This window comes from Echeneis naucrates, chromosome 16 (assembly GCF_900963305.1).
Source record: "Echeneis naucrates chromosome 16, fEcheNa1.1, whole genome shotgun sequence".
Taxonomy (NCBI): Eukaryota; Metazoa; Chordata; class Actinopteri; order Carangiformes; family Echeneidae; genus Echeneis; species Echeneis naucrates.
In genome coordinates, this window is record NC_042526.1 from 18102501 (window position 1) to 18118975 (window position 16475).

At 42.5% G+C, this 16475-nt stretch overlaps 1 protein-coding gene across 1 annotated transcript in view; it reads left to right on the plus strand.

The window, feature by feature from the left end:
• Positions 1-13734, plus strand: part of tead4 (TEA domain transcription factor 4) — a 25021-nt gene extending 11287 nt beyond the window's left edge. Inside the window, exons 3-12 of the mRNA XM_029523165.1 lie at positions 610-681; positions 1303-1314; positions 2143-2277; positions 2750-2793; positions 3089-3150; positions 3344-3474; positions 4094-4267; positions 7767-7907; positions 9656-9808; positions 11095-13734. Of these exons, the coding sequence (XP_029379025.1) occupies positions 610-681; positions 1303-1314; positions 2143-2277; positions 2750-2793; positions 3089-3150; positions 3344-3474; positions 4094-4267; positions 7767-7907; positions 9656-9808; positions 11095-11208 (1038 nt within the window). The 3' untranslated portion in view covers positions 11209-13734. The remainder of the gene's footprint in view (positions 1-609; positions 682-1302; positions 1315-2142; positions 2278-2749; positions 2794-3088; positions 3151-3343; positions 3475-4093; positions 4268-7766; positions 7908-9655; positions 9809-11094) is intronic.
• Positions 13735-16475: the final 2741 nt, after the last annotated feature.

Consider the following 16475-nt stretch of genomic DNA (forward strand, 5'->3'; position numbering starts at 1 on the left):
TCCCTCCTAAGTCTGGCAGTCAGTGACAGAGTGAGAAGGCATGAGTGGAGGAGTGGATAGGGGAGGATAAGGGGCTTGGAGGAGGGACCATCCACGGATCAGGGATGGATGGTAGGACAAGTTGGAGAGATGGAGGGACACCTGCTGGGCCCACAATCCCAAACTGACCTACTGCTGAGAGGCAGTCCAACTGCTCAGCAAAAACAGATTCAGTGTCATGAAGGAAAATGCATATTTTCTTCTTTTCCAATTCAATCCAAATTGTTTAAATAAATCATATGAGGTGGAGGTAAAGAGTCAAATAAATTGATTCTCAAACCATTGTTTCACTTTAAGGAGCAATTTTCTATATATCAGTGCAGTGCATCAGTATAATAGAAAGGTATAGGCTCGATCGGATCCTCATCAGCTTGGGTGAAGCCAGGGGCACCAGAGGCATGCGGCTGCAACCCCCACAGATGGATGTGTTTCAACTTAGGGTGCTTGTCGCTGTGAGCCAACAGCACAAACCATAAAACATTTCATCTGCTGGAAATATGGATGTATGTATTATCATACTGATCATAGGGATACTAATGTATACTGGTCTTTGTTGCCTGTGTCCTTTAGGTATCCAGTCACATCCAGGTTCTAGCCCGACGGAAGGCCAGAGAGATCCAGGTGAAGCTGAAGGTACGCTACGTGAGTCAACTTCTATCTGCTTTTTTATATTCAGTGAATATTTTGAATCAAAAATAAGTATTAAGTGAAATTAATCATATATGAGATTCATCATAGTCCTGATAATCACCATCTTTGAATTGCATTCTACAGTTATTGTAATACGATGCTTCTGTGTGCGTCCTGGCTGAATGACAATGTCATTAGTATGTTGCATTGTGTTTCCAAATTGAAGCATACAGGGTTTTAGATTATAATCAGAGCATGGTGCCTGCATTCACTGCCTGCATTATTATCAGGATTTTAATCAAGTTGAGCAGGAGCAGATGGAAAGAAGTTGAAAACGTTATTACCCTGTGTTATTTCCTCTCATAATGAAGTTTCATGTTTTGTTAAAGGTATTTGAGCATCCATGGCCCCCGCACTGCCATGTATTCACATTCCATTAACACAAAGGCACAAACCACTGGCTATTTTAATTGCACTCTCTAATTGTTGCTACTTTTAAATGGCATGCTGACAAATTTTGATGAAATGTGAACATATTTCTGGAGGCCTGAGGCTTACTGTGCACAATTATGAACTAGATGAGCCAAATGCAATTCTCAGGAAACAAATTAATCCCTGTATTATTCCTTGCAGGTATTACTTTTGGTAAGTACCTCAATAAAAGTTTTCCTGTGTGGTATGCTTAGAGCTTACACATCCCTGTCCCCCCAATACTTTCTCAGTTTACATTTCTCATCCGCATACCCACACCCACAGGACTCTCCCTCGCCTTGGATGGTGGCCATGAGGGTTCAGCTGGCAGAGCCCGGAATCGGTCACAGGGTTGGCCCCTGTCACAGGCCTTTTTTAAATACGTCTTTGGTGTAACTGAGATCCCTACCACATGTACCCACTATATTTCAGCTATGCCCTTGTGTTGGCCAGTTCTGGGAAGAAGAATGCATCGGGTGGCCTTGCCCATTAGGGCTGGGCGGCAAGTGCTTGAAGCCCTCTGTGGTTTGGAAACTGCTGAAGGAGTGGATTCAAAAACAAGAGGTGTATCACTTTACAGTATAGCACAGGAGAGAACATTTTCTTCACCTACTTTAAACTCTTTTCAGTGGCATTAGCAGTTTTCAATTTTGATACCAGCATGATTAGTATAGAGGGGTATGGCCCTGTTACCTCTCTGGTTTTCCAATACGACCTCCACCAGAAGCAAGTTGTCATCGCCAGCTTGCCCCGGCCAAAGCGATAAACTTAACTGTTGACCCAAAGGCCCTTGACTGTAGTATCAACTTCTGTCCAGCCCTCTGCTCTGGCAGGGACTCACCGGTGATGCAAGCTGGTCTTAGCCCTTCACTTCCCCTTTTAGGGCTCTACTAATGTTGCTGGTGATATGAGGAGCTGACTTAAATGGTTGAGTCTGATGAACACTCTCCCTTTGCATAGCCGTCTGTTTGTCTCACTTTCGCTCTCTGTCCCTCTCTCTAGGACCAGGCTGCCAAAGACAAGGCCTTGCAGAGTATGGCCACCATGTCCTCAGCCCAGATCATCTCACCCACGGCTTTCCAGAACAAAATGGCTCTACAGGGTCTGTCAAGGCCAGCTTATCCCACGACCGGTGGAGTGAGTTCCTATCTAGTGTCCCCTCCAATTTGTTATTTAGATAAGCTTGAAAGGATGGGGCGGAGCTACATTTATATACAAAAAAAAAAAAAAAGCAACTACCACATTGCCATCTCTGCCATCTCTGCTGTCTGGTGATTAATGCCCATCATTCCTATATCCCTCTTAGTATGTTGACTTTCAAAATTTGAATTTAACTACAGATAAACTGACCCATTCATAACTTCTGGAGTTAATTCAGACTAAAAATCATGAGACCTTTAAAGTGTTTTATTTAATCTGCAAGTTAAATTATATTTAACTTTGAGAAACACATATTTTTTGTTATGACAAATTAAAACTTGATTTAAATTGCATTTCTTAGCTCTGTACTTACTCTGAAATAGAAACATTAGCACTTTTATTGGAAGATAATAATAATAGAGAAGAATAATAGAGAATAATAGAGAATGCACTTTTTGTCTATTCCCAGTTTTGGCATGGGGCACTTCCAGGACAGACAGGAGGCCATGAAGAGTGAGTATTGTTTATTTCTACTCTGAAGTAAGCATCAGTCATTTTGTATGTGATAAGTTTAATAGCTCTTATAAAAAAAAAAAAAAAACATTTCAGTCAGGAAATGAGTGTTGGAACAAATTAAAATACATCAGTGCAATTACAAAGAAAAGTCCTCAGCTGCCTGACATTCAGCATACCGCTCTTCCCCCTGCATCTTTCGAGGTCAGCCAGTCCAATTAGTATGTGAGATGGGGTCATGAGGCTGAGACAGTGCATAACATACTTCTCCCTCTTGTCTGTCTCGTCTCTCCAGCATTAAGCCCTTCTCCCAGCAGAGTTACACCATGCAAGCGTCCGGCCCGGCCCCCATAACAGGTGGATGCTCTCTCTCTCTCTCTCTCTCTACCCTCCCCTCTGTGTTGACAGAGGCCTGTAGGCTGGCAAAGTGATGAGATAACCCAGCACATGATGAAGAGCTTGCAGAAAAACTGAGAGAAATAGCTGCAATTTTCAAGTTTGACATCACACTCACCATACATTTATGCACTCTCTGTCCATTTGTTTGCAGGTTATGAAAGCACAGCAGGGCTGTCAATGTCTCCCGGTGCCCCCCCTTGGCAGGGGAGAAGTATTGCCAGCTCTAAGCTGCGAATGCTGGAGTTCTCTGCCTTCCTGGAGCAACCTCAAGATCCAGAGACTGTGAGTAGACTGGAGCTATTGTTGTTTTAGTCTTTTGTTTTATTAGATAATTTATACTTATTAAACTTATTATTTGCTCTGCTATATCTCACTGACTGGTAATGAGTTATAGATTTTTGCTCTCTTTTGTTTTCAGAACAATTTTTTCAGGGAAAAACGCTCTGGTAAACACAGATGTCAGTCTCAGGTGAAAGATTCAAAGATTCAACACTCCCTCATCCTTTTCACAAGTCAGCAAGTTGCATCATACAATGAAATGATATTAAGAGACATGAAAAGTAACCAAAAAGTAAAGTTCAATTTTCGCTCTTAAATTCTTGTGGTTTTTGACTCAGGGTGTGACAGCAATTTACACAGATCAAAGATAAGCACAGAGCTGCGCACACGTACAGATATACAAAATTGCACAGCGCATGTTTATGAGTTTTGCAAAGGTGGAGTCTTTGAGACAAATGATGGGGTATTACAATGATCATGATGCAATGGAACAGCAAACTCCACAGTGACAGATGTACTGGATTGCACAGTGCATTTGTAGCAAGTGGCAATTCAGCAAAGTGGACATTTGAAATTTTTGGCACCGTTCATCCCCCTGATATGCACTTTTGTCTCCTTCTAGTTCAACAAGCACTTGTTTGTGCATATCGGCCAGTCCAACCCCAGCTACAGCGACCCCTATCTGGAGTCGGTGGACATCAGACAGATCTACGACAAGTTCCCTGAGAAGAAGGGAGGCCTCAAGGAGCTGTTTGACAAAGGGCCACACAATGCTTTCTTTCTCGTCAAGTTCTGGGTAAAGAAGGCCGTGTTAAGTCCACTTCCATCCTGTTTTCTCAATTAACTTCAAACCGTTAATTTAAATTGCAACCCAGTCAGTTTTTTTTATCTAAACCTCTGTCTGTCACTCTGCATTTGTTAGACATCCTCATAATCCTGCCCAAGTCATGGCGGTGAAGTGAGAGTACGGTGAAGATGCTTGTTATTGTTTTGTAGCACCTGTTGGCTGTTAATGGCCTAGCAGTGTTAACAGTGTTGTGATAGCTTAAGCATTGGAGTTAAGGGAATTTAAGTATGATTTAGGCCCAGAATGACTGGAAAGTCATTGCTCTCATGACCTGAATGGTGATTTACATGTGCAGCACAGCATGCATTACATGTTGGTACTTTTGTATATGTCTGTGGTGCGTGTGTGTGTGTACTTGTGATTGTGTGTGTGACAGCAGCCTTGGGAAGAGTGGCAGGTTTGATCTTTCACAAGGGGAAATGTGAGCCCAGGCACCTGTCTCTGCACTATTACACTGAGTCCAACCCTCATGCCCTCCCCCAATATAGTTATTTATAGATAAGCCCCTGAATACACACACACACACACACAGATAAAAACTCGCTATAACACACTTAGAAAGTTATGAGAGTAAACCATGATGATAAAGTTGACTCAAGATGTAGACTGTTGGAGGAGAGTGAAAGTCAAGACACACACACACACACACACACACTGAGAAAATGGGAGCACGAGGGCGTACGTCTACTTTGATCATCTCTCTCGTCTGGCCACAACGCTTTACCTCAGCACAGGACCTTTGGTATTTCTATCATGCACAACACAGAGGCAGCTACGCCCTCTGCATTAGCTCAGGGAAGTGATCGAATTCTCTGTGGTTCATATGTTTTGCTGCACTTTGTTCCAAATCGCCAGTGATAATCCCTCATTTGATCAGATTAGAATAAATAAAGAGAAATAAAACAGGTTTTCAGTTACACTGTCAGTAACATTAACCCTTAAAAAAAGAGCATGTGCTGAATGATAATGCAGCATCTCGCAGCCTTGACTTCTGAAAGGTTGTCTGAGCCTAAACACTGTCCATTTCATGCTCTTTGTCTGCTATAAACCCCCCCCTCCTCGCTACTACTGAGGGGTTGATGGGTTTGTTCCAGCAGCACAGGGGCATCCATGTGGACCCAGGAGTCCCACAAACAGCCGCCCAAAGGGATGTGCTGCTGGGAAACAACAGTGGATGATGGTTCTCCTGCTGTGATATTCAGTGAACAGAGTGGCATTGAGCTGCCACGGTACCATCTAAATCCACAGGGGAACATCTTTAGAATCGAAACTATACCCAGCGGTTTGCAGGCCTTTTCAGAAGTTTGTTTGGAACCTTTGACTATTGCGGTTTGATTTTGGAGATTTGATGTTGTACTTGAAGGTGCACCGCACCTGCTTCAGAGACAAATGACGACAAGCCATTACCTCCAGAATCATGAAAGATGATCGCCTTTATGATCCACTTGATTAGGAGTGTGTTGTGTCAAGACCTCTGGGGACTTGCCACTGTGGTTTGAGGTGCCACAGACTGTGAATGCCAGGCTGAAAGTGCTTTCTTGCCACCATCTCATGCCGCCAGATTTTTTAGTATGTATGGACTCCCGCCACACATATGTTTGACTGCCACATTATTTATTGTGGGCAGATAAAAGACATTGGTGAGTGAGGGCACATGTTAAGTAGTCGTCTCCAGCCCTTTGGAAGAGCAGCTGGTCGAGCTGTGGCATTTGATTCAGGGGTGAGGGGAAAAAGGGGATGAGCAGACCTGCTATATATCATAAACAAAAAGAGCAAGACAGCAATAAAAAGCAGGCAATAGAAATAGGGATGCGGACAGTGTGAACACAAGTTAGGGATAGCAGGAGAAATGGTGGGTGGCATGTAACCAAGAAATCATTCATCAGTGAAATATTACCCTCTTGATTCATGTCAGAGGGCGGTGGAGTCAACAGTTATGACACATGAAATGCTGCACTTGAGGAAAACAAGTTCATAACACTGTCCCCCCTCAGTGTGCTCATTTCACCATGTCCCAAGGGGATCCTCCGATTCTCAAGGCATCCATGACAAAACACAGAAATGCTACATACGCAGCTGGGCATTTCAACACCCATGCTGAAAAAAAAAAGAAAGAAAAGAAAAGCAGCGAAAATGCTCAAGGCCATGAAAATAAGCAAAATGAAATCCTCAACACATCTGAAAACACAATAACCTTATTTATTCCATTGTAAAAGATTGAAAGAGCGTATTTGATGTCGCTGCAATGACAAAGCCACGTGGCAGGTCATGACTCAGGAGCGTGCTGAGGCGAAGGTTGGCATGGTGACGGTGACAGGCGGTTGGCCCATCTCCAAAGCTATGGCATTCTAGATTGAATTTCCAGCAAACCCCCCTGGTGGCTGCTGGCTGTCCTGTCCCTCTCCCCACTTTCCTGCTCACCCCCTCAGTGCCTGTGGCCCTGTCCTAACGGATTGTCTCACGCCTTTGAAGTGCCGAGGGAATCCGATTTGAGCTGGCTCTGCTAAATTGTTACACAGCCAGCTCGCCCACCATGATCTAATCAGCGAATTGCACACTGCTGATTGTAATTGGATGAATTCCCTCGCAGGCTGTTAGGGAAGCAGGGAATGGCGGTTCGGGGAGGGTCACTAGGCCCCAGGGATGAAGACAAATAGAGGAATTACATGAGCCAGGGATGAAGATGAACGTGTGATGAAGAGATGAGAGGAGGCTGAGCGGTGTCTCAATGACCCATTAGGAGACGAGCCTGACAGGGGAAAAGGTAAAACAGCCCAGCTGTCTAATGGAGGAGTCGGCACCTCAGTCTGATCCAAAATCAGATTATACTTGTCTCAATTCAGAGTTGAACTAGTGGCTGAATCAGAGGTAGGCGATGCTCCATCCACCTGGGGACGAAGAAACTTTAAAATGAAACATGTGAGGTTGTATTTTCTAACACAAATAAGTACACTATGAAGATGTTGCCTCGTTTCATTAATGAAATGAAAATGAAAATAAAAATGCTGAACATTTTTTTCTGTCCATTTCATTAGAACGTAATAACTAGTATAAAATATAAAAAGTCACTTTCTCATGTAAAGGATCCAGTTCAGTGGATTATTCAAACTGACCCCTCTCAGTAATCTAGTTAACACACCTCCGTATATCAAGGAATGAAAATCTTACAGCAAAGCTCACACTTACGCAAAGAAATACACAACATCTTGGGAATCTTGAAGATGGATTTCACAGCATTACATCAGGCCAACAAAGATTGGGCCAATGGATTTTACAGACTTTACAGAGAGTCACCAGCCAGCTTTGTTGAGATGTAACACCATGCTTTGTCAGACATGTGCGTCCCTTAAGATCCATATGAACCGAAAAGCAGGGCTTGGCATTTTTGTAGCACACCTTCCATTAAAAGGCATATATAAGACGTGCTGTGTGTGTATCTTCCATCCAGGCGGATCTTAGCGTAAACCTGCAGGATGACAGCAGCTTCTTCTACGGTGTTTCCAGCCAGTATGAGAGCTCTGAGAACATGATTATCACCTCATCCACCAAGGTCTGCTCCTTTGGGAAGCAAGTGGTGGAGAAAGTGGAGGTAAGACAAGGTGTTGGAGGTCATCAGGAATAATTGAAAAATATATGTATACTTTATAAATCTAAAGCTATGTACTATGTGTATCCAAGGATTTCTAAAACACTGCTATTATTCGTAAAGATTACCTGTTTTTAAATCAAATGTTTTTCCGAAAGAAATGAAAACGTTTGTTTGCAGCCAAAGAACAGCATCCTTTCATCAAGCCACAACGTGAAGTGAGAACCTTAACAGCAACTTCCAAGGCTTTTGAGGAATCTTTTTTTTCTGGGGGCAAAGGGGCACATGTCCCTTTCACTGGTCAAAATTCCAATTTTGTCGCTCATACCTTTGCAGCTTTACAGGACTCACTAACAATCTATCCATCATAAAACATATGAAAGAATCTAAATCACAGATACGCACACCAAGGCCACCTTTGGCTTTGTGAGTTCACTATTTTGCCCCTTGGTTTTTCCTTTCAGGCTTCAGACACCCTGTGATTGGAGTGTGTTGAGTCTTTAGCATGGATGTGTAAAAAGAACAGGATACCTTGTTAAAGGTTTTCACCATAGGCTTAAAAAAAGGGCTTCCTGGGGCTTCATATGTTTTGGACTTTCTGCTGCTTCCCCGCTAACACAAAACAGTAACATACAGATACATGACTTCTTCATTTGTACTTAAAAGTCTCTTCTTGGTGTTTGTGACACAGTCAGAAACAAAAAATTTACAGCAGCTCATTTTAAGGAATTGTGCACAGAGAAAAACAGATAACAGATAACAGATAACCTGATAACAGACAAGGAGTTAATTATATTGTACTCTGGACTAAAATAAATCTGCTATGTCCTCTTTTGCACCATGTCTGTGAAAAATATTGTGTAATTTGTATCACTTTAAATTACAGCATATCATACACACACTCTAATTAAAAGATGCTGAAATTGAGGATCAGTCAGAGTTAACGCAATGAATCTTAGATCTGTTTCAACAGGTTTAATACAGAGGTTCATAAATTTCATCTGACATTGCAATTTATGCTTTTAATTGATGATTGAGGTTACAATTTATTTGTTTCAATTTATTTTCTCATGAAAGTGATAACACCCAGCAAGTGTAGCTTTTACAGTGTGTGACTACAATTCAAGAGGTTTACGTCACTGATTGCTGGATAGTGATATTAATGATATTTCCCCGCAAAGAGGTCATGACCACGTGAAAAACCACACTGATCACCCGGAGGAGTGAATAACCGCTACTGGTGCAGATGGATTCCAGTCACTTAACCCTGATCTGTGGTCAGGAAACTGACGTGATTCACGAATCTCCCTGGCGTGACTAACAGTTATGCTTCCTGTTAAGTAGACAATAGTGGCCCTGCCCCCACCCACTGCTGATGGATTGTACAATATAAACACATACACACACATCCCAAGGTGGAGCCATCTGCCTCAATAGGCCACATGATGATATTTAATGGCTTCATCATTTGATTATGGTTGTCATGAGAGATATGTTTATTGTCATATCTGGCATGCCATATGCTGCATTAGGTATATTATATTACACATATTGCACCTTATCACATAGATGTTCATATCTAATGTATCCAATTGGCTTTCAATGGAAGATGCATCCTATTTTTTTCTTTCAAGAGATGTCACATTTTATCCTTAATGAGTTGTAAATTCTCCTCCATGTTGTATCCTGCTGTGTGTGCTCACATTTCGGACTGTATACTCTTCATAGTATGTTTGTACCTGTTGTTCTAGACGGAGTATGCACGTTTTGAGAATGGGCGCTACATGTTTCGGATCCACCGGTCCCCGTTATGTGAATACATGATCAACTTCATCCACAAGCTTAAGCACCTGCCAGAGAAGTACATGATGAACAGCGTGCTGGAGAACTTCACTATCCTACAGGTGCGCACCTCAACCAGCAGTAAACAGAACATGTGTGTGTAGCGGTTGGGGATTTTATTCCACATCAGATATGCAGGTATTGTGCTAAATATCTAAGGAATGTGGCCAGAATAAGGTAAGAAAGGTATGTCAGCAGTCACTACTAAATTAAGCTGACTGTATTAGCTCTGAAAATGTGGCTTGTGTACTTATAAATAGGAATAAGCAATTTGTCCTGACTTGAAATGACTTTAGATATGACTCATTATCTGCAACACATTCATGCCCCGAAGTACACTTATTGTCCTTCATCATCCGCGTCGTTTCATACACGCCATTCAGAGGCTATAAAGTACACAGGGCCACATGGATGTTCAAATACAGGTATGCAAATTGCAGGTATCCATCTGGTGAGAAACAGTTTAGTCTTTAGGATCTCTATGAGGAGCACATTTTCCCTGTTTCTTGCTGAAATAAAGCATTTTTTGGTGTAAGTATGCTAAGTATGACTTTACTGAATGAGTCCATGTAGTCCTCAGAAACCAAAGTGCATAAATTCAGCACTCTGACAAAGTGATCCTCGATACCACAATTCAAAGACATTTCAGCCCCTTCCATTGGCGGCTGCATTCCTACTGGATAAGGAACAATGACCATATTGAGCCCACACTGACGACTACATGGCAGCATACCATTAGGTTTCTCAATGGGCTGATTTAGCCGATATTAACCATGAACAACTCACGCACAGATGGACACACACACTGAGAACGGACACGGGTCAAGAACAATATGCCTCATCCATAAAGTACTGCAGTCAGTGCTATGCAATGAGCATAATGAGTCCATTAAGTTGTATGTTTGTTTTACTGCCACACTGGCAGAGAGTGAGACCATGTGTAGTTGATTATTCATCACCAGTTTGCAGTAGTGGACTCTGTATGTCTATCTGCTGTGGAGAGACGATGATCATTAATGAACATAGGTTTGCTGGCCTGGTCTGGTCACATACATTATGCATGTGATGAATTTGTTGTCAAAACCTTAAAGTATGATCATATACATCTGCGAAAGATGGCTTATGTTTGAGAAAAGACACATGGAACCATAAGCTCTCTGTTGTTGTCGCGATGCGCCTGTTTCAGCAGTTTAGAGGCTATTCCACTCACAGGACAGTGAATACACCAAATTATGATATTGCTGTATGTGTGTGTAGGACATGCAGGTAGAGTCACTTTTCAAACACAAAGTTTAGGTGACTTTTTATCACCGCATGACTGAACCAGACCTTGTGCGTTTGTCTGCAGGTGGTGACTAACAGGGACACACTGGAGACCCTGCTGTGCGTAGCCTACGTCTTTGAAGTGTCCACTAGCGAGCATGGCGCACAGCACCATATTTACAGGCTAGTGAAAGACTGACACAGTCACACAGTTTGAACTTACCTGCTATAGACCCAGTGCAGCACCTCAGTGAGCAACAACAGAGAACAATGAACTACTTCCTCCGTGAGCTTAGAGCTGAAACCATACAACCCGGTCAGGAGCCCAGAGAAGCGCTGGCTTTGTCAGCACACCCAGGAACACTACTACTGCTGAGGAGGAGCTGGATTTGAGACTGTGGAAGCTGAATCAGGCTTTTAGTGAAAAGTGACAAGAAGTAGAAGAGGACCATGATACACTGTGGTCTCTGCACCAAAGGAGCCAAACCTAGCCTGCCAGACCTGCATGAGCGAGTTGTCATTGGTGGTGTTTTCATCTCATTTTATTAGTGCTTGTTTTTGATTTAGATTCTTTTACACATGCATGTGCAGGAGACGTTTGCTGCAGAGGAGTTTGTCTGCCTTAGGGCGCCACCTAGTGACGGAAATATGAAGCACATTGGGGAAAAGTGATTGGAATAAGACTGAGAATCCCTCCTTTGCACATCCAGAAAGTGTCACTGTTTTTGGTGCCAATCTTTTGTTATCTGAGCATCAGAGTAATTGTGCACAGTGCCATATCCATCTCCTCTAAACAGAGTTATGAGAAAAAAGAGGCTAAAATGTTTTAAAAGAAATAACTATTGTATTCACTTTGATGTTGTCATATGTTTCTTGTACTGTCTTACTTTTTTGATTGAGAACTATCTGACTACAAAAAAAAGGCACATTTTAACACTGCTAACTTGAACCAGATTTGGGTCTGTAAGCTGATTACAGAAGCTGTCTGTAACTTGCCCTGAAGTGTCAGATAAAAATACAAGTGTTTCTTACATAACTCCCACTTGCTGTTGAGTTTTGACTTTTGTGGAAACTGTGGCCACACATGGTTACATGGGTGTAAGCCTATTGATATTTATTATTAATGTGTAGTTTTATTATATAAATATGTGCGTGTGTGCGTGTAGATCAAATCTCGTGCTTTCAAACATGTTAATTTAGTAGTTTCAGTTTTTGTTCATGCCTAATTGGACAAATTAAATCACATGAGCTCTTTTATAATTCCAAACTACATACTACTGCAAAGTAAGTTTTTCCACTACAGTGTCTTTCAAACCAGAGCAGCCACAAAAACGAATATCACAAAGATATTAGTGATTGATGGGAAATCTGCTTGATTTGTGTGTGATGCTTGCCCCTGCAAAAAAATAACAGCAAATTTGTGACGGTGGTGATACTGGTGACACAGCTACAAAAAGACCTCAAACAAATACAAGAGGTAAGTTGTACAACGATGGATAGTGTTTCTATGCAGTGTTTGATTTATTGGTTATTCAACGTGATGAATCAGCAGTGTTTAATGCGACTTCCTCTCAGTCTGATGTAACTTTATGGTTGTTAATTTTGTCTGAGCAACCATCCAGATCTTAAAGAGGCTCCAGTGATCATGATAGAAAAATAGCAATAGCAGTAGATCCTAATATCTGTCGGGAAAACTGTGTATGTCTGATTAACATTGGTGTTTCAAAGTTGCAGACTGATGCCAAAATGTGCCATTTGAAATTTAGCATGAAGGTAAACTGAGATGTGACCGTTTCCACCTGGTGGTGTTGAGACACCATTGCATGTTTTGTGTTTAATTGTTCTAGTTTCCATGTTAATCCGCTTGTAGCTGTCTCAAACCAAAGTTTTGTTTTGAATAGAATTGTCAAAAGGCTTAATGTATTTTCCTAAAGCAAGATAATCCCAGATGGAACCAATCTAATGTCTCAACTGTTTAGCTACCTCATACACTTTAGCAATTAGATTTGCTTAATGAAATGCGAGATCACCCATTTTAACACCAAAGAGGTCCCGTTATGAGTGTCAGATAAACCTAATAACTGATATCATATCCTCAGTTTCAGTTAATTGCTGCATCACTTCTTAATACCATAAAGGTGCTTTTGACTCCCAGGTGTAAACTAAGAGTACTGCACAGTGAGGGTGAGATAAACAGCTCATCTGATGAACCACAGAGCTAAAGGCTTATTCTGATAATCCCATTTCAAAGAATTCAGTCAGACTGTTGCAATTATGACAATCCACTTTTAGATTAGAACACGCAGCTTGCTTTCCCCCCCACAGAGGACAGAGTCGACAGCTATTTTAACCTACTTTCAGCTTCCCACTGAAACTAGAGCAAGTTTTACTTTGCAGTGTAACACGGTGAGGCAATGCCTGCACTCGGGAGATTTGGTGAAAGCCCTGCAACAGGAAAAATAATAGGCCTGGGTAACGAAGGAGTGAGCATTGTACTTCACATTTACAGTTGAGGATTTGGAACAAGACTTTAGATTAACGCCCTTAGGAGTAAGTGTAGTTTCTTTTTGACCTTCTTAACTTTTTTTTAAAAAAATGGCAATCAACTGCAAAACTATATCATCTATTTACACTAGCTATTTGATATTAGTTAAGTTATTGTGTAACTATATTATAGCCTTCTGTGTGAAAGTATTTATGTCAAACCATGTATAATCCTGTCATTTTCTCACACCTGTATAAATATGACTGACTTGCACTACTATGACTTTATATATTATTTTGTATAGATTATTAAAACAGATTGTTGATATCTTCTTGGACCTTTGACAGTCTTTCTCAGATCCTGGCTCACTGAGCTCCATATCAGGGCCACCAATCAAACTGCAGTGTTGCAATGCTCATTATCATGTGGGAGGCAGGGTTTTAAGTCAAAGCCCACACTGAAACGAGGAGAAAATTATATCTTGTTGACTTCATGATCATCATTGGTGCCAGTTGGGCCGGTTGGAGTGTAGTTGAAGCTGCTGTCCCCTGTGATTCCCAGGTGACCATGAGTGACCACAAAAGGATGAAGCCTATTGGTTTTCATTTACTTATTTCTATTTTTTTTATTTACTTTTTTAGTGACATATTTGTGGTCATTCATTCATCCATCTTCTACCACTTATCTGTTTCAGATGTGCTGGGGATTTTCTGTGTAAAAATGCATAGGCATAGCTGCACTGTGCATCACATGCTGCCCAAATTTTGATGCTGTATATTGCAGGTATGCTCAGCATATATTATCAGAATTCAATGAAAGTCAGCACAAGAAGTCTTGGGAATTATGTTTTCCCTGCCCCTTTGTCATGTATCAATTCAGTATCAAGTCTGCATCTGCAGGTGTGGGGATGAGGTCACACGTACAGATGTTGTAAATAGCTAAAACAACTTGGCGCCAAACTGACCCCAGAGGAACGCCGATACATGCAAAGTGTGAGTCGCATCATGATAATTTTATGCTTAATCAGTTGTCTCCTTCAAAGCAGGAAAAGTCATTAAGTATGAATCCCCCCCACAAAAAAAAAAAAAAAAAAACAACAACATTGAAATGCATTTAAATTGACCAGAAGGTCGGCTGGAGGGTTAATGTGGTTTGCTGAGAATGGTGAAGAAGCAGAAATCATCCGGTGAGCAGCAGCTCTGTGGGGGGAAGCTCCTTGTTGATGAAGCGAGGACCGAGGAGAACGGTCAGCATTCAGATGGTGTCTTCCCCGTTGAACGTCCATGGACAGGGATGACGCTTTTGGAGCCTCCTACGACCAAATGCAGCTACAGCCACACACCTGAGCAACAAATGGGAAAGACAAGCCTATCAGGGATCTTGGATAAAGGCTGGGAGAATGAGATCTGTTTCAAATATTCACAAACACCAGCGGAGATTTTTTTTCAGTTATTTCGATCATTGGTGGTAAGAAAAATCCGCTCAGTCACCAGATGTTGGTAATGGCATCCTTAAACATAAACTGAAACTCGTCTGAGATGTGGAAGATCAGGACAATCATGTCAAACATGAAACAGCACCTTTCCCAGCAGTACTATGATGTTCACCTATGGGTGCGTAAGTGAACACCATAGTGTGATCCTTTGAGGCAGCCTAGTCGCTTTACGCGCGGCTGGGTCTCCACCCCTACCCATCCCCACCTATCCCCCGTCCCCGCCTGCGTAGCTGTGACTCACCTGCGGATCGACTGGCACCAGAGAAACCGGACCACTGAGTCCGCTTCACGGCCGAGATGCTTTAAATCCAGACCGACATTGAACATGGTTTGACTTTAGATAGCGCGCAATGAACGCCACACTGGGCTTGCTGGCGGTCTTGAGTTTGGTGTGCCACACCGAGTGCAGGTGCTCACCCACCTCTTACTATAAAAACTGCTGGATCCGCCGCTTCCCGGGCGTTTTCATCGACACGGAGGAGTCCCAGAGAAAAGGGGCGCAGCTCCTCAGCTGTCACCGGGAGGACACGGCGCTCAAATGCAGCCGCAGCTGCTGCCTCACCGGGAACTGTGAGTTCTCCTCCGGATCAGCAGCAGCACACATGCTGAGCTGTGCTGTGCTTTGGCCGTTTTCCTTTTTCATCGCTTCCACTAAACTCCTTTCCTCCCACAGTTTCCTGTAATCTGGCTGTATTTCACTTTGATACTACACAAGAGAACTGCTTCCACCTGCAATGTCCCACACTGGAGAGTTGCATCTTAAAACACAGAGCCAACGTTGTTCTCTACAACATCACAAAGGGTGAGTTAGCCGATTCCAACCTGCATACAAATAACGCATCTCCTCTACTCTCTGCCTAAAGACATTTAATGCACATTGTAGTTTTTTAAATGGCTGATTTAATAAGAGCTCCAGTTATCGGTTACTACACACAAAATTCCCACAGCTTTGACCAACTCAATGCACGATCACACGAGAGTAAAGCACTCATGGAGTCCATGGAGGAGGTGCATGAATCCTGTTTTGACTTCTGATATTTTAAGCACTTCTTTCTACAGAAACGTTTTATGGAAAATGTATTGGTAAAATAAGACCCACCTCTAGCAGGTCGAGTAAATGTTATGATAAAAGCAAACATAATGTTTATTATTTAGTTCGAAGTGAATACGTAAACAACACTATTCATAATTAAAGCCATATATCCTAATCTGCTCATGTCCCAGGGGTGGATCCTGACCTGCTGGTCTTTGGAAATCACTTCACCTCCAACGTGAGGGTGTTGCCCCACCACTACGATCGGGTCAACGCCTCTGAGCCTCTGCCGTCGGACAAGCGCCACTTCATGCCACCACCTCCACTTGCTGCCCTACCTCCACCTCATTCCCCACCACCACCTTCTGCCCTGCCTACAGCTCCTGCCCCACCTTCATCTCCACTTGCTATATCACCTCCACTTACTGCCTTACCTTCACCTGTTGCCCTACC